The 26,606-nt window shown below is 42.3% G+C and overlaps 1 protein-coding gene and 1 long non-coding RNA gene across 6 annotated transcripts in view; one reads left to right on the forward strand and one right to left on the reverse strand.

Moving 5' to 3' along the window:
* Positions 1 to 6,735, forward strand: part of CDC42SE2 (CDC42 small effector 2) — a 181,350-nt gene extending 174,615 nt beyond the window's left edge. For 2 of the 4 annotated variants that reach the window (XM_064595866.1, XM_045870213.3), the window contains 3 exons: positions 184 to 285; positions 3,968 to 4,084; positions 4,427 to 6,735. In XM_064595866.1, the coding sequence (XP_064451936.1) occupies positions 184 to 285; positions 3,968 to 4,066 (201 nt within the window). In that variant the 3' untranslated portion in view covers positions 4,067 to 4,084; positions 4,427 to 6,735. Of the gene's footprint in view, positions 1 to 183; positions 286 to 1,558; positions 1,675 to 3,967; positions 4,085 to 4,426 lie in introns of those variants that run through there. The other 2 variants (XM_045870212.3, XM_064595867.1) reach the window with 2 other exon arrangements.
* On the reverse strand, positions 5,602 to 8,445 carry LOC135365342 (uncharacterized). Of its 2 annotated transcripts, XR_010412997.1 has the most exons (4): positions 8,006 to 8,445; positions 7,690 to 7,869; positions 7,043 to 7,139; positions 5,602 to 5,715 (listed from the first exon to the last, which is right to left on the reverse strand). It is a non-coding gene; the product is annotated as an uncharacterized LOC135365342 (long non-coding RNA). The 2 variants fall into 2 exon arrangements; XR_010412996.1 differs by lacking the exon at positions 8,006 to 8,445 and having other exon boundaries at positions 7,690 to 7,892.
* Between the last annotated feature and the right edge of the window lie 18,161 nt (positions 8,446 to 26,606).

The following is a 26,606-nucleotide window of genomic DNA, read 5'->3' on the forward strand; positions in this document are numbered from 1 at the left end:
GTGGGTGTGTGTGCATATCTCTCTCTTGAGGTAATCCTGATAGTCCCAAGATGTCGGGATCTTGATGTCCTGGGGAAATTGTATTATGGTCATTAAAATCATTCATCCATAGTAAATAAATCCAACAGAGTAAGTATGTTGCTTATAAAATCATTTCTCAACACATTCTTCCCTGTATTTTAGAAAAGGCGCCGGCGGATTGACCGAAGTATGATTGGAGAGCCAACAAATTTTGTGCACACGGCTCATGTAGGATCGGGAGACCTATTCAGTGGAATGAATTCAGTAAGTGTATTGGTGGAAGATGCAGATGGGGTCTTGGGGCATAGACCTATGTCACCTGTATGACAGGTACATACATTCTTAAAGATTATACAGTGCTCAGTGAATTTGTAGACACTGAATATAAATACATAACATGAACATAGAAGAAAATGAGCAATGAAAAATTATTCTCTCCTCTGATTTGCTAAACTATGTGTATATTTCTACCTTTCTCCTGAAAAAATACTTAAAAGGTATTGAGTTTAGAATGATAGCTAATAGCCCTTTGGCTCTCCTGTCTCCTTGCAAAGGGATGTGGATGTCAGCCTGTTAGTAATATTTCTTTTTTCTTAAATTCATGAAGTTGCCTTCTGCAAACATATTTATTGCATTTACCTTATAAAAGACTAGCCTTATTAGAATGTTTGTGATTTATTCATAACTAATGTAAATACTTGTGTACATTTGCTCTTTTGTAGAGATTTCAGTGAATTTCAAAACACTTTAGATTTACTCACTTGAACTCGTTTACTCCTCAATTTTCATCTAACAAAACAGTGCGCTATAACAGAAGCAGTGCCAAGTGAGAGTGTCAGGGCTCTGCCTCGTTTTTGCCCTGAAGTTACTACTTTTTTTTTTTTTTTTTTTTTTACTTTTCACAAAGTATCGCGAGCCTCTTTCCCCCAAATTTAAAGTAAACAGATGTGTCTAAATGATCTCTAAAGTGCTTAGAACCAGAAAGTCAGTAAGGCTTTTATAAATACAGAATTATCCATTGTATACTTATTTACTAGACAGAATTAACAAAAGACTTAACAAGAGAGCGGAGACTTTTAAAATAGGTAGATGGATATCCTGGATACGGCAAAGAAGTTTGTCACATCAGTTACTAGGTAAGCAAAGGAATAACATGTGTAGCTTCCTGAGAGGAAACTGCTTGTTTGCTTTAAATCTGTAGGAAAAGTACTTTGTTTTGTTCCACTGCTTTTGTGGAAATGTCGGAGGTGTCAGGTTGCTGTCAAAATACAATTCAGTAGCTTTGTTTCCTGATCAGCATGAAATGAAAAGACCAAATGAGAACCTAGGACTTTTGTCAACAGGGTTATCACAATACATGCAAGTAGAGCGAATGGCTTCAGATTTATTTTATGTGATGAATTTTCCCCACTTGACGTTTTTTAAAACTCCAGAATGAATTAAATCTTTAGTTCATGGTATTTAACCTTTTAAATACTGTTTACGTACGTTTCGGGATTTCTTTTAAAAGTCCTCTTTGGCGTTTTGTCTGCACTAGGAGCCCCTCATGGATGTAGGGGACTCTCATTGCCATCAGTTGAGCTGGGACTGGAGGAGGACGGTCTCTGGCAGGGCATCCGTGTGCGCCGCCAGCTGAGAGCTGGATCCAGACAGGCCCTCCGCTGTTAGTCTACCTGCCGAGTCCAGGCAGCCTGCTCTGCTTACAGAGTAGGTGTTTTTATGAAGTGTTTGAGCTCATTGGAACCCAGTGTGTCTCCCAGAGGTTTCCTGTTTGTGCGGTGAGGCGCAGTCTCTGACTCCCACATGTCCCCGGGTTGCTGCTTGAGGCACTTGCGTTAGGTTCAGTGGGTTCAGTGTTACGTAATCCCCACGTTCCCTGCAAGTTACGTTAGTGGAGAGATGTTACTGGTATGAGCCTGATTTGGTGAGAGAACTCTTCTGTGCAGTAACAGTGCTGCACAGAGTGAGACAAAACCTGAATGCTGTTTATCCACAGAAATAGCTTGCCTTAAGTTAGTCTGTCCTAAGAACCGAGCCCCACGTATGAGGTGCCTGGCTCGACGCAGGTGGGACAGCCTTGCCACACTGGATTCCTGAACGGGCAGATGACTTGGGAGTTTCTCTTTTCCTGTAAACACACTCTTCTTCCCAAGATTACCTTTCATAAATTAACTCCTTATTAGAAAAGAATCCCATGACGCTTTTAATAATAGAGTCTTATTGTGTTAAGATATAATATATACACAGTCAAAAGTAATCCATTAGAAAATCCAAATTCTATAGTTTGAAATTGAACAATTGACTTTTGGAGGAAAACCAGTTTTTTTCTTGCTTAGAATCAGCATGACATTATGAATGCACTATGTAAAAACACAAAAATGTTACTTTTTATAAATAGCCCTGATATATCTAGAAAAGGTAACATGTTAGGTGGGAAATTTTTTGGTATCTGGGTAAAATCAAGTTTGTGCCAGAAAACAGGTTACTTGAACAGAAAATGAATTTGCACTGATAGCTTATGCTTGTAGCCTTCTCAGACGAGCAAGGTTGCTGAAAATAAATAGGCCTATAGATTTCAGGTGTTTTTTTAATACTTTTAACTGAAGTAGTCACTTGAGTAATGTGAGTATAGATAAGGCCATAACACGTGTGATATCACTAGAGTGAGATGTTGTCAGTGAAACCCTTCTGGATCTAAAGAAGCTATGCATTTTATATTTTGCTTTTCTATTAGAATATATTTAAACCTACCTTGCTCAGAAAATAGGCAAATCTTACCTGCTTTGCTTAAACATACTGACTCAGGATCACCATTGAAAACACCCCACACGTCATGTTTTCTATCAAGTGCTCAGTAAGTATTTAAGTGGATTAATTAGTGGATGTTGTTGCCAGCCCCTGCCCCCAGGGAACCATGGACAGCTGAGGGACCCGTGGAGCAGATCGGCCCTGCTCTGACTGACACTGTTAGGTCAGCACCTCCAGCTCCACCTCACGGCCCCGTTCTCTAGCATTCTAGCCTGATTCTCTCCTTCCCTACTCACAGTCTGCTTCTAGCTGGTATGAACCAAGATTGGAATAATGTTGGTCCACTAAGGGCACTTCTCAGCTTGCCAGTAAGCTTTGTTTCCACCAAGTAAGAGAAGAACCTTACAGCCCATCAGAAAATAGCCCTGTTCGGTGGGGAGGAGAGATGATCACGTTAACTCTTTTACAGATCTTTAGAGAGGATAAATACTTAACCCAGAGTTACAATGACTCAGTGAATAAATTTGGACTACCCTCCAAGTTTTTTGATTCTTTAAGGTGGTATCAGGTATGTAAATTTTATCACGTGGGACTTTAAAAATTTACCTCTGGCTGGTCCAATTTCATTTGTATTTATTTTTGTTTGATTCTAAGTAATTGAGGTGATCATCTATGTGAGGTGTCTGTAAATTAAGAACGAGTTGATCTGTATACTTCTGTTTTTGAAATGTTACCAAGTACATTGTGAATTACAAAACAGGTATTTTGTCGCTGCTAAGTGGGGAGAGGGAGTTGAGGGCTGAAAAGTGTTTTTAGTAGCCTCACCATTTTCCCTAAGGGCGATCAGAAATTTAAGTCTATAGGGGCACCTGGGTGGCTCAGTTGGTTAAGCGACTGCCTTCGGCTCAGGTCATGATCCTGGAGTCCCGGGATCGAGTCCCGCATCGGGCTCCCTGCTCGTCAGGGAGTCTGCTTCTCCCTCTGACCCGCCTCCCTCTCATGCTCTCTGTCTCTCATTCTCTCTCTCTCAAATAAATAAATAAAATCTTTAAAAAAAAAAAAATTTAAGTCTATAAAAATAGAATTTTTTTCTATAGAAAGTATCCTTCTCAAAACTGCTTAGCTAAAAACATTGAGGGCCAGAATCAGTTGCCTTGTCCCTGGTTCTTGACTTGGTTCTGTTTTTGTCTTATTTTAGGTTAGCTCCATTCAGAATCAGATGCAGTCCAAGGGGGGCTACGGGGGTGGGGTGTCTGCCGGCCTGCAGATGCAGCTTGTGGATACGAAGGCTGGATAGCCCCAAGTCCTGTCTCCCGTGAGTACCTGGGTCATACACCGGAAAAGGCAAACATTTTACCCTGCTAAGTGTTCCAGGGGATGGTTGTAGGCACTTTGAATAGTAGTTTTCGGTTGCTCTTTTCCTTACGAAGAACACTTATAAGTGCTATAAGACAACCATGTGGGGAGGCGGCTTTCATTCTTTAAACATGAATGAAATTACTATTTTGAATCTTGGTACTTTGGGGGAATGTCGTGTGTAGTGAAGTACCTTTATGTTTTTTAGACTGCATTATTGATAAATCTTTGATGATAAACTTTACAAATTAAGACAACTTAAAGTGTAAAAATAATTTGGATTTTTCTTTTGGTTTTATAGGTCATTGTGAATTTGTGTTTTCTCTTTTCACTCTTCTTTAATTTGTTGTTGTTGATTCCTTTTCAAATACAAAAAAGAAGTGTGATGGCATCTTGTTCACCCTGTTGTGATTCCTCCAGTGAGACGTTCTTGTTCTGCTCTGAAGAAGCTGTCGTCAGATGAACCCTGCATTTCCTTGGGCTGGCATGCATGCCTTTGGACTCACGGACTTTGGATCGTGGCTTCATTTTTATCGATTATGGATCTGATCTTAGCATGGTCTTTGTTGTGAATGCTAGCACTATTTTGCATTTTTCTCCCATTTTAAACGTTTCTATTTCCATCTCCAGCCCTCTGCCTTATGAGTTTGTTGGTAAGGTAGGACCTGCTTTTGTTAATTTGTCACTGTTTCTGTATATTTTGGAAGGTAGGACATCCACAAGCACAATGATCATTTTTATTCGTTTGAGACTTGAGCAGAATCGGTATCTGCATGCTTTATGGAGTCGCTTCATCTGGGAGGCCAGGAATGAGTGTTTCCTTGCTGCCGTTAGAGAGGGATTAGCTGTGGCACCACGTCACGTCAGTTTCACACAAAGGTAACCTGTAGCTTCTTTTAGAACTAAAATCTGGCATTCATAAGGTGTTCATTTGGTTGTGAATGTTCAATATATTTATTTTGAGAGTGAGGACCTGTATTTGTGAACAGGTGTGGTTGTGTATCGGAGTGTTGTGGTGATGCCTTCATCCAGTCTCACTGTGTACTCATTCTGTTTTGACTTGTTATTTTAATATGATGGGATCCATGTGTTTCCACTAACTGTTAACTCCTGGCCAGTACCACTAACTGCAGTCATTGGCCTTTCCACATTCAGACCTGTTTTGGGGCAGTGGAAGTTAACCCAGAGCAATATAATGACTTGATTTGTTAGGACATTGGTGAGAAACCATTGCTCAGGCTCCAAAATGTTTATTCTTCATAAATTATGTGTATTTCAGAAGTACTTTCTCTTCTCTGTGAGGGCAGAGAATGTTTAAATGTTTAAATCCTAACTACATTTAGTAGGATTAATATTTTATGCAGCAAATGGGACTTAGGTGAAAATGTAGACAGCTAAGAAATTAGGTGAGTAATTGTTTTCTTCGCATCTTAGTCCCAGGTTCTTATGAACCAGGTAACTGGATAAATAGCTTACAGAGGGAAAGCAGTGCTTCTGAATAGAACTGACTCAAGGCAGTGGGGCGCTGGATTCCTCAGTGCTTGTGTGTCTGCAGTTGGTGGCTTCATAGGTGTCAGTCCCAGGGAGAATCTGTTGAGGAAATATTCATGCTTAGTAATTTAAAAACAGGCAGTTTGCAGTTTAATTTACTGTGTGGATACAGCGTTCTGGGATTTGCTGAGGACCCGTGGTGTTCTTCTCAGCCAGAGTCTGTGTCCTGCCACAGACTACAAGAGAGATTGGATTTCCTGGGCCTTGTCCATAGTGATGCCCTTTAGTCTCTTTTGACTTTTAAAATTAGTGGAACTTTTATCCTTGTCCTGTAACTCCTGGATTCACAATACAGAGAGCCCTGCTCCTTTCTCTTGAACTCATGATTTTGATATCTTCTGTGTGGACCAAATACTCCAGTGAGTACTGGAGCGTACCTCCATGGTAAGAGCAGATAACTGACCTACACTAGCCACACTGTGTGCAAGAACATATGCCAAGGAAGGTGCCAATAAATGCAAGAAATGACAAAAGATTTTAATATATTAACCTTGGGCACACATTTTTTAGGGAGGCTTTTGAAGAGTGTGAAGGGTGGCAGCTTCCCCACATCATCTGCGGGATTGTAACTCTTGGGCCATGTGTCTCATTTTAAAATTGAATCTAAATAAACAGGATTGACTGTTAGTACTTTGCTGAAATACATGCTAACATTTAGCACGGGAAACCGAATGAAGGTTTAACCAGTGCCCTGGATTCTGTTAATTATCTGCATTCTATAAAAGAGGTGCTTTCCCATGATGTAGGCCAGGCATGAAGTGGGTGCCAAGAAGAAAGGTTCACTATAGTGATTGGGTTCAGCATTTCCAGTGCAGCATTATCGCCTTTAAAGAAAGATACTAGCTTTCACTTTTGTTATTAAATTATAGCAGTTTCATTATAGAGAGCAAGTTTGCCTTGATTTTGTTTAAAATGACTTCTGCTCAGCACCCAGAAGATAAAATTGACATATTTTTATAATATAAGCATACTTTTTTTTGTACATTGTGTTCATTCAGTGTTGGCTTGTAGATATTAAAAGAAAGTATTGATTTTGATTGAATAAATGTTTTCTTTCCATCCTGGTTTGGTTTTTCCTTTCTTAGTGCCTTTCAACTAGAATTCACTAATTCACTTAGAGCATGTTTTTAAGCATTCCTGTATTTTTAGTTAAGATTACTCTCCTGCACAAACCATCACTTTTTAAAAGCCGTGAACTACCGTATTGGGCAGTTATGGACCATTTCCAACATGATAAGTTTGGGTTGTCACAACTTGAGGAAAAGGGGACTGCTGACCTGTGGTGCAGATGGTTAGCACTCCCCAGACGTCATAGTGCCACAGTTGAGAAACCCTGGCTTAGGAGAAAGAATATGTATATACTCACCAAATACATCCAGTTAGAAAGTCCTTAGTGCGTGGGACCTCGTGCATAGGTCTGTTAGATTTGGCTGTATCATGAAATGTGCCAAGTAAGGTTGGGTCTAAGGTAGAAAAGCCAATGACAAAAATAGTAATAAATACTTCAAGAAATTTTCATAACTTTGTCCTCATTTCATGGCCTAAGACTCTGAGGTAGTTGGGTTAAGATGAAGTTCTTTCTACCATTGATAAAGTAGCTATCTGTAGAAACTGATGGTGGTTTATCAGGAATTCTATTTTGAGCACGTGTTCAAAGGACATGAATAAAATGTGCAAGGGTTCATAAGTTTATGTTTTTATAGATTAGAGATAGAGTTGGGAATTTGCTAAAACTTGTGGAAATGCAAAAATCTACAAAACTGACAGGGAAGGAAATTATTTACCCTCTGCTTAAAATATGCTTTGAGCACACTGCAAAGGAAACAACTGAAATGTTACCTTCGGTTTACTGTCTCCAGTAAACAACAACTGTGGATGTGACTTTACATTCATTTTTATGAGGTTTTCGATGCTTTCCACCACTTAGCTACAGCCTCTGGGCTGCTTGGGACCCCACTCCTCATCCCCCAGTCTCCACCTGCCCCTTGATGCCCAAAGGAAAGAAGTTCCTACCAGAATAAGGGGAGCCAGATGTTTGCTCTGAAGCCTCACGAGCAGCCAGGAGGGGATGCGGTCCTGGCATGGAAGGCTGGGTGACGCTAGTCGGACAGGAAGGTGACAGCAGCGGAGCCAAGACACTGGCCAACTCCAGCCCGTGCTCCACAGGAGCCTTTACACCTCACGGCGGGGAAGCTTTAGGTCGAAAAATGCACTGGTCGCTGCTCTGGGGGCACAGAAAGGACCCCCAAGCAAGGATCTTTAAAAGTTTGGGGTTTGGTCCTTTCAAGGAACAGCAAGTAAGATTATTTAAAAATCCTCAGAGCTTCACCTGGTCACCTTCTTAATTTATGAATTGCAGCTGCCTCAGCACATACATCCTTTATGCGTCTGGGCCTTTCAAGTATTGGAGCCGGCTGATTCTTCACATTAGACCCCGATTCTGTTCAGCAGACCGCTCAGGCACGGCCCACAGACATTTTCGTTGAGGTTTCTGGGTGTCTTTAAATATCATTGTTTCCCTGTTCAGAAACAGCACAGACAAGAGGTAGGAATCATCGTTGCTGCTTTGAGCACAGCCCCCCGGATTCCAAATCCCAAACAATGTAATTTTTGAGTTTTTCACAACTTTTGCTGCTTGGATAGTGTCTTTGTTGGTGCTCTTGTGGCAAAATACCCCAGACTAGATAGCTTATAAACAAGAGAAGTGGGCTTCGCCTAGTTCCGGAGGCTGGAAGTCCACGATCAGGGAGCCAGCGTGGTCACGTGAGGGGCCTCTTCCAGGCTGCAGACTCCTCAGATCTTCATGTGCTGGAGGGGCCAGGGATCTCCTCGTATGGCATCTCTTCGTGAGTGACACCCTCATACACCTCCCGGTCACCTCAGCCTCCTGATACCATCACCTTCGGGACTTAGGATTTCCTCACGAACTGCGGGGGGGACACAAACAAACATTCAGACCACAGCACGCAGCTACAGAAGCGAGTGACTGCGATGGTCCCTCGGGAGCTGCGGCCACCTCCAGCCTGGGTACCGCCGAGCCAAGGCTGCAGGCCGGGAGCCTCTCCGGATCAGGTACTGCTGCAACCGAGAAACAAACACGCCATCCTTTCTCCTCCCGTCTACCAGTCTGCTACTCCTCAAGGAGACTAACCTGACAGACATTTCAGAAAAAACCAGCCTGCAATGACGGTCAGCTGAGGGATGAGAAGTTAAAGGAAACGGAGGATTCCAGTGCTTCAACCTGTGCAAAGAAAATGCTCTGAAGGGGAGGGAATATCAAAAAGAAATGCTCTCTTCAAGCTTTGTGTTTTGAAATTTCAAAAAACTTTATCATTTATACTTTCCCATTTCACAGCCTGTTCAATAAACCTTTTGTTCAGAAGACTTGTATCCACGTCTGGGAAATTATTTCTCTGATTATTTCTTCTGCGGATTATCAGATTTCTGAGTAGCAACAGTGAGCTCTAGAACCTTACGCATACTGGTGAGAGAAAATTATTTTGAACGAGTGTATTCTATCTAGAGCCAAACTGTTGAGGTGAGGTGGCAAAATAAAGATGAACAGGCAAGCACGCAGTCAGAAACTTTGCCACACACCCTTTCTGAAAATACCTACTGGAGAGTATGCTCTGCAAGAACCAGCAGAACACATTTAGTAGTATGACTGAAAGGTATCTCAGGACTTTAACATCTGAAGCAGACAAAGATGGCAGTCTATCCAAATGGGAACAAACAGTGGGAAGATTTTAGGAAAATTGGTTCTAAGAACCATAATTAAATAGATACCATTTAATAGCTGTAAGATTTGTGCGTTCAGGAATTTTTTCTTGAGCATTATGTGCCCAAGGCTCTGTTTACACACTGGGGATACAGCAGTGAACAAAACGAAGTCCTTTAGCCTCTGGGAGCTTTCACTCTAGTGTTGGGGGTGCAGACAGATGGACATTAAGCCAAACAAATTCTAAAAGAGGTCAGAAAATGACAAGTGGTCTGGACAGCTGGGGATACTGGAAAAGAGTTGCATTTTAAAACATCACCGTGCTGCGACCATGGTACCAAACTGAGACGATCTTAGTAATACGGTGACAGAACATGCACTGTCAACAAGCAAAAAGGGTAATTCTTGATATTCTAGTATAAAGTAAAAACTTGTCCGAAGGTAAGACATGATTTTAAGTTAATGACGAGTGTAACTCAAGCTCTTAGAACAGCATCAACCACGCAAATAAAGTTTTGAATGAAATCTAAGAAAACTTGAGAGATACAGGTTTAGTGACAAATAATTGCCTGTCTTCAAGAGCCCATAGGTACATCATCACAGGATTCAAATCTTTTAAAATCAAAGCATAAAAGACAACTACTTTCACAGAACATTAAGGACATTTTAGAAAACCTGACCACATTCAGAAGATGGTGGCAGGGAAAAAGAAGAGCACAAGTGCTAATCTCCTTTACGTACGTACTGGGAGTGCGTCAAGTATTTGCCCCTTACAGTTATAAACAGTGTTTCATGTCAATTATATCTCGATAAAACTAGGAAAAAATTAAGTTCTAAAACTAACAAATGAGGGGCGCCTGGCTGGCTCCATTGGTAAAGCATGCAACTCTTGCTCTTGGGGTCATGAGTTAGAGCCCCATGTTGGGCGTAGAGCTTACTTTAAAAAAAAAAAATGAGAAACTTAAATGTAAAAATAAAACCATAACTGGAATGAGGGAAAAGGAAGTCTATTGCAAGCCTCCAATTGTTGCATAAAATCATTTGTCGGATTCAAAGTTGATGAGTGAAGAAGTGAAACTATGCCTATGTTATTTACAATTAAGGGGGTGACCTGCAGAAGCATTCAAAATGCAAAGGCCTGTGAGTAGGAATGGAATGTTAGAAGTGGGCATGGAGACTTTTATTTTTCGTGTAATTCCAGTCTATCCTGCTTGGATTTCATTTTCTTTATACTACCAATTTCTTACTAGTAACATAAAACAACTACATTTTAAACAAGTTATTAGGTGTCTTCAGAGGGATGGCAGAGTAAGAAGCTTCAGGCCCTTGCCCCTCCCCGACACACCAAATAATAGATGGACGAAAAATAGCTTCGTGAGAATGCTAGCAACCAGTTAAGCTGCAGCAACCAAGCGAACAGCTAACAGAAAAGGCCACTCGAAATGGTCAGAAATTTTGAGGCTTTTGGTTGGCCTCTGTCCCTGTCCTGCCCTCGTGCTGTTGTGAGGAAACCACCCAATCCTGTTTCTCCCTCGGGACTCAAGGTAGAGAATGAAACTTGCTTGTAACTTTCTGACTTGCCTGGGGACTCGTTTGTCTTGCCTGACTCAGAACGTTGCTGGAAAGAAGGCAGGCTGGAGGCTGCGGACCACGGGCACGGTAGCAGGTGAGAACTGCAGGTGTTCTGAAGACTCGTGGATGTCTGGGGACAAGCGATCACAGGCAGAGGAACAGAAAAGAAATTCAAGTCTCCTGAGAACGGGCAGGAATGAGACTCTTAACAGAAATGAAGCTACGTAAAAGCAGTTATGGTATGTGGGGAACTGGAACAGACGCACACATGCAGTCCCAGGCAAGATGCATATCCGGCAAAGATCCGAGACAACCATGAGCCTTTAAGTTGGGCTGATTAGTGAAGGTCTTCCCTGCATGAACCCAGTCTCTGAAGAGTGGAAGAGGTGGCTTTTTCAAATGTCCAAATCTCAACAAAAGATCACAAGACATAGAAATAACAAAACATGGCTCAAAGGAACAAAAGAATCTTTAGGAATCAATCTTTAAAAAATGCAGACCTTTGACTTGACGAATTTACAACAAGGGTCTTATGTATGCTCAGTGAGCTAAATGAACATGGACAGATATTAATGTATTTTCTCTTCCTGATGATTTTAATAGCATTTTCTCTAGCTTTATTGTAAGAATACAGCATAGAATATATATAACACAAAATGTTTTGATTGACTTTATGTTGTTGGTAAGGCTTCTGGTCAACAATAGGCTATTAGGAGTTAAGTTTTGGGGGAGCCAAAGCTATATGTGGACTTTAGACTACATGGGGTGGGGGTTGTGGTCAGTGCCCCTAACCCCCACGTTGTTCAAGGGGAAACAGTATAATCAAATTATCAAAAGTCAAAGAGAGCCTTAAAGGCAGCAAGAGGAAACCAATGCAAAAAATTCTCAACAAAATACTAACTAGAATTCCATAGCACTGTAAAGGATTATGCAGGATGACCAGGTGGGGTGCATTCCTAGAATGCAAGAATGGTTCAGTATAAGAAAATCAATCAGTGTAATACACCACATTTATGGAATGATGGAGGAAAAACCAGTATTATCAAAGTACAGAAAAAGCATCTGACAAAACACTTTCACAGTAAAAATACTCAAACTATTAATAGAAAAAATATTTGAACAAAATGAAGGCTGTAGATGGAAAGTCCATAGCTAACATACTCAGTGGTGAAAGACTGAAGGTTCTTTCTCTAAGATCAGGAACAAGGCTTGGTTGCCTACTTTCACCCTTCTATTGAACAAAATACTGGAATTCCTAGCCACAGCAGTTAGGCAAGCACAGGAAATGAAGGCATCCATACTAGAAAGGAAGAGGTAAAATTAGCTCTGATCACAGCATGATCTGTTATGTAGAAAATCCTAAAGATTCCACTAAACAAAAGAAAATGTTAGATAAACTCCACAAAGCTGCAAATTCAAAATCAACACACAAAAATCAGTTATGTTTCTATATGCTAATACTAACAATCCAAAAGGAAATTAAGAAAATTCTGTTTACAGTAGTATCAAACAGAATAAAATATTTAGGAATAAAAACCAAGATGGTCAAAGACTGCAATGAAAACTCTAAAACATTAGTGAAAGAAATTATAGACACAATAGAGGAAAAGGCATCCTGTGTTCATGGATTGTAAGATTTAATATTGTTAAGATGTCAGTACTACACAAGATGATCTACAGATTTAATGCTATCTATCAAAATCCCAATGGCATTTTTTGCATAAATAAAAATACCCATCCTAATATTAATATGGAATCTCAAGACCCTGAAGAGCTGATCTTGAAAAAGGACAAACTGGAGGTCTCAGACTTGATTTCAAAACTTATTACAGTAATTAAATCCATAGGGGACTGGCATATACAGCCATAGAATCCAATAGAACAGAGATCCCCAAAATAAAACTCTTCCGTGTATGTTCAACATGCTAATCAAGGGATATTCAATAACGACGCCAAGACCACTGAACAGATAAAGGCCAGTCATTTCAACAAATGCTGCTGGGAAATTGAATATAAACATGCAAAAGAATAAAGTTGGATCTTGTCACAGTCTGCTTGGGCTACTCTAACAAAATGGCACAGACTGGGTAGCTTATAAACAACAGAAATTTCTTTCTTGCAGTTCTGGAGGCTGGGAAGCCCAAGATTATAGTACCAGCATGGTCGCTTCTGACAATGGCCCTCTTCCTAGTTTAGAGCCAGTGCCTTCTTGTGTGTCCTCACATGGTGGAAGGGCACCAGGGATCTCTGGAGTCTCTGTTATAAGAGCACTAATTCTATTTATGAGGGCTCTGCCCTCATGACTTAAGTACTTCCCAAAGACCCCATCTACTAATACCATCAAAAAGGGCATTTCAACATATCGTGGCTGGGGTGGGTCACAAACACTCAGACCAGAGCAGATCTTTACCCAATATGCCAAAATTAAAGTGGATTAAAGATGTAAATGTAAGACCTCAAACTACAAAACTTTTGAAAAAATTGGGAAAAAGCTTCCTGACAGGGGATTTGGCAATGATGTCTTATATATGATGCCAAAAGCAAAGGCAACAGAAGTAAAAATATGTAAAATGGACTATCTCAAAATTAAAAAGCATACATCAAAAAATGTAACAGAATGAAAAGGTACCATGCAATGGGAGAATATATATTTGCAATCATACATCTGATGAGGGGATATGTCCAGAATATATAAAGAACTCCTACAACTCAATAACAACAAACAACAATATTAAGAAATGGGCACAGGACTGGAATAGACATTTTTCCAAAGTTACACAAATGGCTAATAACTACATGAAAAGATGCTCAACATCACTAACTGTGAATGAAATAGAATCAAAACCACAATGAGATACCACCTCACACCGATTAGGATAGCTACGATTAAACACACACACACACACACACACACACACACACACCCAAACCCAGAAAATAACAAGTGTTGGTAAAGATGCAAAGAAATTGTAACCCTGTGCTACCGCTGGTGGGAATTAAAAGTGGTGCAACTACCCTGGAGAACTTATGGAGGTTCCTCAAAAAATTAAAACTACTACTACCATATGATCCAGCAGTCCCCTTTCTGGGCGCATATCCCAAAGAATTGAAAGCAGAGTCTCAGGGAGATTTGCTCACAGCAGCATTCTTCACAAGAGCCAAGAGGAGAAGCAACCCAAGTGACCACCGGTGGCTGAATGGAAAAAATCGCTCGCACAGGACTATGATCTAGCCGTAACAAAGAAGGAGATTCTGACATGCTGCAACCTGGACGAATGAACCCTGCAGACAGACACTATCCTGGGTGAAACACACCAAGCACGAAAAGACAAATATTGTATTTTATTTATTTATTTATTTATTTATTTATTTTAAAGATTTTCATTTATTTATTTAACAGAGATAGCACAAGTAGGCAGAGCGGCAGACAGAGGGAGAGGGAGAAGCAGGCTCTCCGCTGAGCAGGGAGCCTGATGTGGGGCTCGATCCCAGGACCCTGGGACCATGACCTGAGCCGAAGGCAGCCGCTTAACCGACTGAGCCACTCAGGCGCCCCCAAATATTGTATTTTACGTAAGTTAATATGAGTTTGTTAAATGTAAGTTCTCTAACGTAGTCAAATTCAGATAGAAAGCCAAAGAACAGGTCTGGTGAACTCCTTCAAAGGCAATCGCAGGGTGGAGTAACAGGGAAACCAGGTACGATGTACGATTCAGAGTGTAGCCAAGGTACGATGAGAGCCGTTTCGGAGTTTGGACAGGGAGCTGAGAAACGCGGGTCGCGGACTCGGGGCCTGACCACCCCCCCGCCCCGTGCTCCAATCTGCAGGCCCCGTTGCCCCCCGCTGCGCGCCCGCAGAAATGCTGCCGTCTGGACTCGCATCTACCATTAGAAGGCGCACGGGAGCATGCCCTTCACAAGCACCAGAGACCCCACGAGAGGCCATGTCAGCAGCTCAGGTTACCGGGCCACTGCCCCAGACCCGGGACTAGGCTGTGTCCGTTCCTCAGGCGCCAGGACTTCCGCACGCACGGTCAGAAGGGTTGCAAGGGCTGTGCCACACGTGCGGACAGATATTTCCGCTTACACAGCAAGCCCCACGGCGCGGGCACGGAGCAGGGCTTCGGGGATAACCCGATCACGGAAGACCCTAAAGACCACTTCATGTTTTCCAGTGGCACCTCACACGTCACACACGTGGTCACACGCAGATCTGGTCAGAGCATCCCATGTGAAAATCCCCAATGCCAACTCTGACGTGCACACGGGACTTCCCGGGCACGCGGGGCTGAGAGGAGCGGGGAGCCCAGGGCGGCCGGCCAGTCATTTCAGGAAATCAGTGAGAGACAAGCACAGGGTGTTCGCTTGAACTAAACGTCTCAGCGATCTTCCTGACTTGGATTTCGGTTGGCCTCCCGTGATGTTCTCTGCTCGGCGTTTGTCAAATCAGTGGAAGTTGCTCTCCTGCCTTGCCGGCCATTTGCAGCTCTCAGATCTTAACAGAGAACCCAAGAACTGTTCCAGTCTAGCTCCAGGCAAGTTCCTCAAACCCTCCGTTTCCTAAAAACAAGGATTTACAGGTCTAGTGAAAGAAAAATCACCAGCATACGATCCTACTGAAATAGTACACAGTTGATTATGACCTCTATTTTCTTTCCAACCTAAGAAATAAACACAGAAGGTACATCTCCAGCACAGTTTCAATGATTGGCGTACTCATGGGTTCCAGATTGCCAAAAGCACTTCACAGACCTCGCCTGACAGCGGAGGGAAAGGGGAGCTCAGTGGAAGTGCTTGACTGTGGCGCTACTTGAGGGCTGGGCAGTGGACAGAGGGGAGGAAGAGACGTTTAGTAAACACCAGTCTTGTGCTAGGCATGGGCTCTACTCGTTCTCACAACCATCCTATTAAAGAGCTTTTACTCCCTATTTCAGATGATGGACCGGATGGCTAGAGAGGGTATAGAACTTGCTCAAGGTCAAACGGCTACTGCCTGGGTCTGTTAGTCTTATAGTTGATAAGGAATGCCGTAGGAGCATACAGGGATGGACCTCTACCTTCATGGTAGGGAATCCAGGGAAGGCCTCACACTAGCCCACCTGCAGTCATGTCTACACACGCACAGGCACGCACGCACCCAGGGGAGGGTTACTGTGACTTCAAGCCCCACCAGAACACCATGCCTCGGGGAAGAAAGAGTTGTCTTAAAAAAGGCGTTTGAGGAATTGTTCCAAGACGAAGGAAGGCAGGGAAGGTTGTAGGGCAGAAGGCAGAACAGGGGCCCAGAACAAGGGGTGAAGGCCACATAAGGCCACATAGGGCCTCAGCACTTAACCTCTCAGGGAACAGACGTTTACAGGAAAGACAACAGGGTAAAAGAGAGACGTCTACGTCCCTCTGCTGGACTTTTAACTCTGCTTCCCCATCACCTGGGTGGAGGGGGGACACCTGGCTCTGAAACCTCAAACCTGTGCTCCTCGGGAGCCCAGACTCAGTAACCTTCCAGGCCCGGTAGACATGAGAGGATTCTGTTCTTTCACCCAAAAGGTGGAACCAGGACAAGACTCAGGAGGAATCAGCACAAAACATCTTTTAAATTGGAAAATAAAAAATCGTGGAAAGAAATGAAGCAGTAACCCAAAATGCCATTAACAGCTTAACAGTAGTGTCTGCCTTGAGATCCAGGCCACAGTGGGCTTGCAGGCTTTGGGGAGGTGGGAGGCCAGAAAGGAGGTTCAACATGCTGCTCTGAGCAGCCCACACAGGATTTTGAACCTCTTGCCATCCTGAGTACCTGGGTCCCTGCCGATCTCTGGACCACAACCCAACACCTGTCCCTTCCATGGGCTTCCTGGAACAGAAAGCACTCTTCGCCCCATCTCGTCTATCGCTCTGCCTCTCAAAGGAAACCATGAGCTCAATTAAGATTTAAATGTCTAACCTTGCGGGTGCCTGGGTGGCTCAGTTGGTGAAGCATCTGCCTTTGGCTCAGGTCATGATCCTGGGGTCCTGGGATCGAGTCCCGCATCGGGCTCCCTGCTGACGCTCCCCCTGCTTGTGCTGACAAAATCTTTAAAAAAAAATGCCTAACCTTGGTGATAACAGAATAACTTTTAAAGCTTCCTTGCTTCTTAGCATGATGAAGCCCTAGAGTTTTAGCGAAATGAAGTGCTTGACAAGCTGCGGTTCAAACCCTAGGTCACGTTTCGCTGTGAATGTCTGCCCTTGCTGCAGTCTCAGTGCTGACTAGCTACTTGACCTCTCATACCCTAGGGGGTTTTTATGGATGAGCCACAGGAGGCGGGATCATTTGGAGTTTGGGTTTATTAAGTACGTGCAACTTCCCTAAACATACTTCTGGTCTCACAGGAGCTGAAACCCTCCCTCCCTCGCTGCCTGATTCCTTGCCCTGTCCAGCTGCAGCCTACCACAAGTATTTCAGCTGTTCATCTTTCTTGGGTTGGATTTCCTTTTTTTTTGGCAATTAAAAAAATTGTGGTAAAATACACAAACATAAAAGCTACCATCCCAACCCTTTTTAAGTGTACATTTTAGGAGCGCTACACACTTTTGCATTGTTGTACAACCCATCTCTAGAACTTCTTCATCTTGCAAAATGGAAATTCTCTACCCCATTGCACTATAGCTCTCCGTTTCTCCCTCCTGACCACCTGCTGGAAACCGCTCTTCTACTCTTTGCCTACGAACTTCACTCTACTGGGTACCTTGCATCAGCAGAATCAAACAGTATTTCTATTTTGTTACTGGCTTCATTCACTTAGCGTAGTATCTTTTCTCAAAGTTCACTCATGTTGTAGCACTGTCAGAATTTCCTTCCTTTCAAAGGTGGAATAATATTCCACTTCACGTACATGCCACATTTGCATCTCTCCCACCTCTTGGCCACTGTGAATAATGCAGGGGTGGACAAATACCTCTTTGAGACTCTGCTCTCGATTCCTTGGGATATCCACCTACAAGTGATATGCTAGATCACATGGTATTAATTTTTTGAGCAACCTTCAGGGCACAGGGTTCTAATTTCTCCACCTCTCCACCGACACTTGTTTTTGTTTTTAAAGATTTTATTTATTTATTTGACAGAGAGAGAGAGATAGCGAGAGCAGGAACACAAGCAGGGGGAGTGGGAGAGGGAGAAGCAGGCTCCCCACCGAGCAGGGAGCCTGCTGCGGGGCTCGATCCCAGGACTCCCGGATCATGACATGAGCCGAAGGCAGACGCTTCACCGACTAAGCCACTCAGGTGACCTCGTTTTTGTTGTTTTTTTTTAATGTTAGCCATCTTAATGGGTGTGAGGTGATGTGTCACCATGATTTTGATTTGCATCTCCCTCATGATTTATGTTGAGCATCTTTTCATGCACTTATTAGCCATTTGTGTATCTTCTTTGGAGAACTGTCTTTTAGGTCCTTTGCCCATTTTTAAATTGTCTTTGTTGTAGTTGAACGAGAGATCTTTTATTTAATAAAGAAATCTTTAAAATTACTATATATTTCCAATATATATTTCCAGTGTGAATACACTGAGGATGAGTGTCTTAGCCACCCTGACACTGGGTCTGTTGAGTGACTCCCCTACGGATCCCTGAAGCACAGCCCGCCCTGCCTTACCTTGCTCTTTGTGTTCAGGCCCCTTCCCTCTCAGGGGGTCTTCCTCACATTCTTCTCGCTACGAGTGTGTCTCCCTTCTAGTTTTCCACTTACTAGTTAAAATTCTGACTCTTAGTGTGTTTTAACTTAGAAAACAAGGAAGCGCTCCGTCTCACCAACAAGTCAAAAATACAACTTTAGTGCATTTTCTACATGGAATTGGTTTTAGTTATGGGAGCATCTGGATTGTATTTGGAATAGTTGCAGTTGTCAGATAAAGGAGGTGTTGGCCAGCTAAGACTCTACTGGCAAAGAAATGAAATTCTAAAGGGACGCCTGGGTGGCTCAGTCAGTTAAGTATCTGCCTTCTGCTCGGGTCGTGATCCCGGGGTCCTGGGATCGAGTCCCCACATCGGGCTCCTTGCTCAGTGGGGAGCCTGCTTCTCCCCCTGCTTGTGCTCTGACAAATAAATAAAATCTTTAAAGAAAAATGAAATTCTAGAAAAGATGAAATGGAACAATTAAGGTACAGAACTACAGAAGTGTGAGGAGGGGAAAGAGGCAGGGAGAGAGAGAGGGGGGTCGTAGTAACACATCCTACAGTTACTGAGCACTTGCCAGGTGGCTGGGCACCACCAAAGGATTATACATGGGTTAACTCACTTCATCCTCAGAGCAACAATAAAAATGACATGGGTTATTGTTGGTAACCAGTTTGAGGATAGAGAACTAAGGCACAGGGAATATACAGCTAATACGTAATATATTAGTTACCTGTGGCTGTAAATCATCACAAACTCAGTGGCTCAAATTAGCACAAGTTCAGTGGGTCAGAAGTTTGGGCCCAGGTTGGCTGGGTCTTCCACCCAGGGTTTCACAAGTGGGAGTCGAAAGTGTTAGCTGGGCTGTGCTCTAATCTGGAGGCTTTATGAGGGAAGAAGCCACTTCCAAACTCACTCAGATTTTGGTACAATTAATTCTCTAAGGAACAGAAGGCTCCACCTTGCTGACTGTTGGCTGAGGACATGTCTGCACCCCGACATTCACTGCAGTATTATCTGCAATTGCCAAGATTTGAAAACAACCGTCTGTTGATGAATGGATGAGCAAAATTTGGTATGTGCACAGGAGTATTATTCAGCCTTAAAAAAGAAAAAAAATCTAGCCTTTGTGACAACATGGGTGAACGTGGAGAACATTATGCTATGTGAAGTAAGCCGGGCACAGAAAGACCGCTATCACATGATCTCCCTTATATGTGGAAGGTGGTGGTTGCCAGGGGTGGAAGGGGAGGGGCGGGAAGATGTCGATCAAAAGGTACAGAGATTTATGCAGGATAAGTAAGGTAGGGAGTGGTTCTGTACAGCATACTGACTACAGTCAGTAATACCAGATGGCATACATGAAGTGGGCTAAGGTAGGTGATTTTAAGTGTCCTTACCACATGCAAATTTTAAGTATGTGAAGTAACAGATACGTTAGTTAGCTTAATTGTGGTAATGGTTTTGCAATGTATACATACATCATCATGTTGTACCCCTGTATGCCGCCATACACCGAATATTTATGCCCCACCTTCATTCATGGGTTGAAATCCTAATCCCTAAAAGTGAGGGTATTAGGAAGCGAGGGCTGAGGTAGATGATTAGGTCAAAAGGGTGAAGCCCTGATGAGTGGGACTGCTACCCTTATAGAAGAAGCCCCTTCTCTGTGAAGACACAGCAAGAAGGCACCATCCATGAACCAGGACATGGGCCCTCAAAGGACGGGGCATCTGCTGGCACCTTGATCCCTGAACTTCTCACAACCGTGAGAAATAAATTCTGCTGTTTATAAGCCACGCAGCCTATGGTATTTTGTTACAGCGGCCCAAATGGACTAAGACATACAACGCAAATACACACAATTTGTAATTGTCAAGTATATATACCTCAATAAAGCAGGGAGGACCCCCAAACACAACAGACTCTTAAAAACATAAATCTTATATGAAAAATAGTAAAGTCCTTAAACCAAAACAATGAAAGAGGGAGAGCAACAGAAAATCTAAATAAATGAAGAAATACACTGGGCTCATAGACCAAAAGACTAAATTTTACAAAAAATGTTAATTTCCTTCAAATTGTTACATAATTTCAAGAAAATTCCATTCAAAATTGCAATTGTATGGAAGTTGATAAGCTGGTCATTAAATTTATCTGGAAATACAAATGCTATGAGAACAGCTAATATATTCTTGAAATAGAACAGGGTCAGCCACATTTCTCTACCAGGTATCGGTACGTAGTGTAATGCTAGAGCATTTAAAACAATGTGGTATTAAGGAATGGAAGAACAGGCTGGCAAACCAGAACACAGACCCCCGAATAAACTCACACATACTGTGGCCAGCTGATTCACAGCAGAGATAGCAATGCAGAGCAGTGGAGCAAAGGATTTATCTTTTCAACAAACAGTCCAGGGGACGCCTGGGTGGCTCAGTCGGTTAAGTGTCTGCCTTCAGCTCAGGTCATGATCTCAGAGTCCTGGGATCAAGTCCCGCATCAGGCTCTTTGCTCAGTGGGGAAGTCTGCTTCTTCCTCTGCCCCTCCCCCTGCTCATGCTCTCTCTGATAAATAAATAAAATCTTAAAAAAACAAACAGTCCAGGAACAATCAATGGTTGGGAGACTGAAACCTGACTCTACGCACAAAATTCTATTCCAGATATATTGTAGAGCTGCATTGAAAAGGCATAACACTGAAGTATTTGAAAGATAACACAGATACATTAATGGATGTGGAAGAAGAAAAGATTTCTTAGATCACAAAGAAAGCACTAACCATAAAGGAAACAAGTAATACATTTCTCTAGTTTAAAATTAAGAACTTCCCTTCATCATGACCAAATATGCCACTGAGTGGGAAAAGATGTTTGCCACAGATGTGACAAAGGAGTCATATCCAGAATGCATAACAAGTATCTATAAATTGATAAAAATGAAAAAGACTCAAAAAGGCACTTCATAAAAGCAGAAATCAAATACGGGGCGCCTGGGTGGCTCAGTCGTTAAGCGTCTGCCTTCGGCTCAGGTCATGATCCCGGGGTCCTAGGATCGAGCCCCGCATCAGGCGCCCTGCTCAGTGGGAAGCCTGCTTCTCCCTCTCCACTCCCCCTGCTTGTGTTCCCTCTCTAGCTGTCTGTCAAATAAATAAAATTCTTTAAAAAAAAAAAAACAAAAACAGAAATCAAATGGCCCACATAAATATGAAAAGGAGCTCAACACCACTAATAACCAGGGAAAAATGAGAACTAAAACCATAATAAAATACCACTGCATATCTACCAAAATGGCCAAAATCACCACCACCAAAAACACCAGGTGGTCAGAGCAGACGGAGTGCTGCCAGGAGCCTATGGACTAGGCGTCCACTCAGTATAGTCTGTAGAAGTCTGACCGGTTCTTGTGTTTATTACCTGCTTTTCATTCCTGTTCAGAGTTGGGCCATTTGCGTTTTCTGGAAGATTTCCCTTAGGAGCCCTGGAAAAGACCAACACTCATTAAATATTCCAGATCCTACGTCCAAATGCACAAACGATGTATACGGAAATAGCTGTAACCATACTGTCTACTCATGAGTGTCCGAAGTTTATCCAACTACAATCTAAAATTCTTTATTTTCTGGTTGGAAATGTTTCAGTTTTATTACCTCTGTGGAGGGGAACTCTCTCAAAAAATTTCAGACATGCCTGGAAAGATGGCCAAGAAATTAGGGGTGCCTGGGTAGCTCAGTTGGTTAAGCATCTGCCTTCGGCTCAGGTCATGATCCTGGGGTCCTAGGATCGAGCTCGGTGAGAGGATCCCTGCTCAGTGGGGAGTCTGCTTCTCCCTTTGCCCCTTCCCTTCCCGCTCTCGCTGCTTGAGCACTCTAATAAATAAAATCTTAAAAAAAAAAAAAAAAATTACCTTGCTCTTACCTTTCTAAAGACAAAGACACATGGTTGTGTGGCGCCATCTGGTGGCTCCAATGTATTTTACCACAGCTCCCCGTTCTAGTCCACATTTTTGTTCTTGCAAAGGAGAGGGGTTTCTGATCATCTGCCACCACAGTCCAAGTACAGTGCAGCAGGGCTAACGCTTCCACGGCATCAATCCCAAACCTATGTACTTTTTCATAACGGGACTGAGCAACTTTCCATGTTTAATGGACAATTTCCCCTCTTTTATGTAGCATTTAAGTCTTGCCTGTTTTCCCACTGAATGTTTTTTCTTTGTGCACACAGAAGTACTTTATGTATTCTGGATACTGGTCCTTTGAAGGGTATATGAATTACATTGTATTTTCCAACCGTATGGACTTCTCTTTTTTTAAAATGGTATTTTAGGATAAACCTGCCATTTCCTTTAAAGTTTTCTTACAAGGCTCTTATTTAAGAAATCCTTCCCACTTCGGAGATTTTGTTAAAATCGTATTTCTTCTGTAAGCCTTTGGTACAACTTTTTGATAAAGCCATCCAGGCCTTCAGTTTTGTTTGCGGGAAGGCTTGTACAATGAGATTCCACTCCTTTAATAGCTATAGTACTGAATTTTCCTTCTTGTTAGTTTTGCAAAGTTGTTCTTTTCTGTGAATTTATTTCATCTACATTTTAGTTATTGAAAGTGTCTCATAGTCTTTAATGACATTAATCATAATCATTTTTTCATTCCTTTTTTTTTTCCACTCCTAATGATAGTTTCGCTATTGTTCTTTTTTCTTGGTCATTCCCAAGAGATTAGCAATTTTATTAGTCTTTTTAAAGAACTTAGTGCTTTGTTGATCCTTTCGGGGGCATCTTATTTATTTCATTACCTTGTTATTAATTTCTTTCATTTATTTGAATTTAATTTGCTGTTACTATTCTGGTTTCTTGAGAAGAATGTTGAATTCATTTTTTAGCCTTTCTATAGTTAGGGCTATAAACTTCCTCTTTAAGTATGGCTTTAACCTCAAACCAAAAGGTTTTGATATTCGTATTTCCACTTCCATTCAGTTAAACTTTCTACTTTCCACTGGGTTACTGAGGGAAACATTTCTTAACATCCAATTTTTATAATTTCTGTTACTAGTTTCTTGTTCAATTCTGTACAGAGAACCTTCTCAGGAGTTCAACTTTCTGCAATTTGTTTCTCTATGGCTTAACGGAGCCAACTTTGATCAATGCTCATGTTCACCTAGAAGGGATATATATTTTAGAGTTAATGATTAGTGTTCCACAGTCCATTAGTTTATTAAGTTTGTTAACTGTATAGGTCTTGTCTTCTATATCCTTTAATGATTTTTTTTTGGTGGTGGGGGGGTTATGTGTGTGTCTGCTTCTGTTATTTACTGAGAGAGTTATATTCAATTTTTATATACGGACTTCCACTTCTGGTCAAGATACAGTAAAACTGGCACTTTACCCTCATGCCTCTAGTGACTAAAAAACCAGACAAAACATGTAAAACAATGCCATTTAAGACACTGGACATCAAGCACTGAAGGACATTAATCCTTGAAAGCACAAGAAGCAAGACCTGAGCCTTACCACTGCCCCAGTTTACCACCTGAAGAAAATTTCCAGGCCATAATGCAAGGAAGGGGAAACTGAGGAGGAGCTCATCAGTGTTCCAGAGCTGAAGAGACAGGTGAGAGTCCAGAGAGGTGCAAGTGGCTAGAGTTCAATCTTCCAGAAACTTTGAGAACAGAGAGGATAATTTCCAGCTCTTTCCATGAGTCTAGTTTAATATTAATACCAAAACCTATCAAGGGTATTACAAGAAAGGGATATTATAGACCATCTCTGCCGAACATAGATGTAAAATCCTAAACAAAATATTGCAGAATAAACCCAGAAATATGTAAAAATAACCTATCATAACCAAGTGGTGTTTACTCTAGCAAAGAGGAAGGTGAAGTGGGGAGCAGCGGTGGTGGGACAGGGAGGGACACTAGGAAATCTATCATTAACAACACTTATGGTACAAGAAAAATAATTCTATCATCTCAACGGATTCAAGAAAAGCATTTGACATTTCACTACATCACACATACACTTAGCAAATTATAAATAAAACATCTTTAAATTCTTAAAGAATACTTACAAAAACCCCATAGCAATCATTACGATCGATGGTTAATCGTAAAGTTTTCCCCCTTAGGTGAGGAACAAAGAAAGGTGATTCCACCTGGACCACTTCTACTCAACATGGTACTAACTAGTACCGTGACCAGGGCAAGGAGGTGAGAAATAAAATAAAAGTCATTATAAGCACAAGAGAGGAGTATCTAGAAAAACCCCAAAGAATCACAAACCTAGAATAAATGAATTAAGATTGCTAGATACAAGGTCATTATAAAACAACTATATTTCAATATTTTAGCACACATTTTAAAAAAGAACTTAAAAAGACACTTCACCAAAGAGAATATCCAAATGGCCAGTAAGTATTCGAAAAGATTCTTATTTGCATTATTAAGTCATTGTGGAAATTAAAGTTAAAACCACAGTAAGGTACCACATTTGTCACAATGTCTGAAATGAGAAAAATGGAAAATATTAAGTTTGGCAAGGCTGATAGGAGTGTCCCTTCTGTAAACACTGGGAAAAAACAGGCTCACTAAGCTGCTGCAGGGCATGCCCCTGGGGTGGCCAATCCCTCCTGTCTTGGTTTATCAAATGCTTCTGGGGGGATGGGAGGAGGTGGTCCTGAGGTGTCCTTGTGGACTAGCACATCCTTTAGTTACCCGTCCCGGGTCGCCAGTATCAGACAAATACAGTAACGTGTATTACTTTCCTAGAGCTACCATAGATCAGCAGGACTCGGGTGTCCTAATTAAAACAGGCCGGAAGTCCCAATCAGCGTGTCGTTCAGAGGTGTGAAGGAAGAATCTCGTCTCTAATAGTTGCTGGAGGCTGCTGTTCTTTCTCTTGTGGCTTCTCCTCTCTGCCATCCTCATGCTGCCTTCTCCACTAGGTCTGTTGTATCTTCATCTCTCCCTTAGAAAGACACTTGTCTTGGCATAAAGGGCTCATCCAGATAATCCACTGTAATCTCATCTCAGAATGCTTCATTACCTCTGCAAAGACCCTTTTCTCAAATACAGTAAACGTTTACAAATTCTAGGGATTAGGGCTAGATGTTTTTAGGTAGCCAGCACTCAACCTACTGCATTTGTGTGTCGGATTTCTAAGTAAAAGAATGAACCGGGGACACTTGTGCAGAGAGGGTCAGGGGAAGGACCGGCCTGGGGAAAACCTGGTGTGTGTGCTGGGAGGGGGTTAACAGGGAGGAGAGAGAAGCCTTACCTCTCATGGGAGTAACATGCCCTAGGCACAGAGTGAGGACTGGAAAAATTTTAGGAAGGAATGCTAGAGCAAAATTTCCTCCTCCTTCGCCGAGGTCCTAGGATCTGATCCCCTGAAACTGCTGCATTTCTTGCCACGAGGGGGGCGCTGTGGCAGACCAAGCGAGGTGCCCATTCAACAGCCATTCCTTCCCACTTTTATTCTGGGGCCATCGATGGCTCAGCTAGGAAAGCTCACTTCCCAAGTTTCTTGCATCCACTGGTCATGGGACCCACTTCTGACTAGTGAGATAAAAGAAATATTAAGTGCAGCTTCTGGAAAAGCTGCCATTTTGCTATAAAAAGGGACACCCATTTGCCCTTTTCCCCCTCCGCCCTTCCTGTGAGGCCCAGGTGATGTCGGGCGATGTAAATGCCGCCCTGAGTCCCTGAGAGCACTGTGCACTCACTCACTCAGTCAGCCCTGGGCTTTCCTGTTCTGAGAAACAAGCCCAAATGTGGATTAGCCGGTGTTATTTGGTTTGTCATCAAACACACTTTTTAAAACCCAAAAAAGGAGATTAAGTATTTTATAGACACTACAAAGTCAAAAATAATTGGATCATTCCTATTTCTCTGGGGACCTAAAAAATAAGGCCTTCACACCAATGCTAGCCCCACACTGGCCCTCTTGAGTGACCGGGTGTAATTATTTTATCTGTGTATGAAATAAAGAGCAGAGAAAG

The sequence above is a fragment of the Mirounga angustirostris genome, unplaced genomic scaffold (assembly GCF_029215605.1).
Source record: "Mirounga angustirostris isolate CCGP_5_RB_7025 unplaced genomic scaffold, mMirAng1.0.hap1 SCAF_7, whole genome shotgun sequence".
NCBI lineage: Eukaryota > Metazoa > Chordata > Mammalia > Carnivora > Phocidae > Mirounga > Mirounga angustirostris.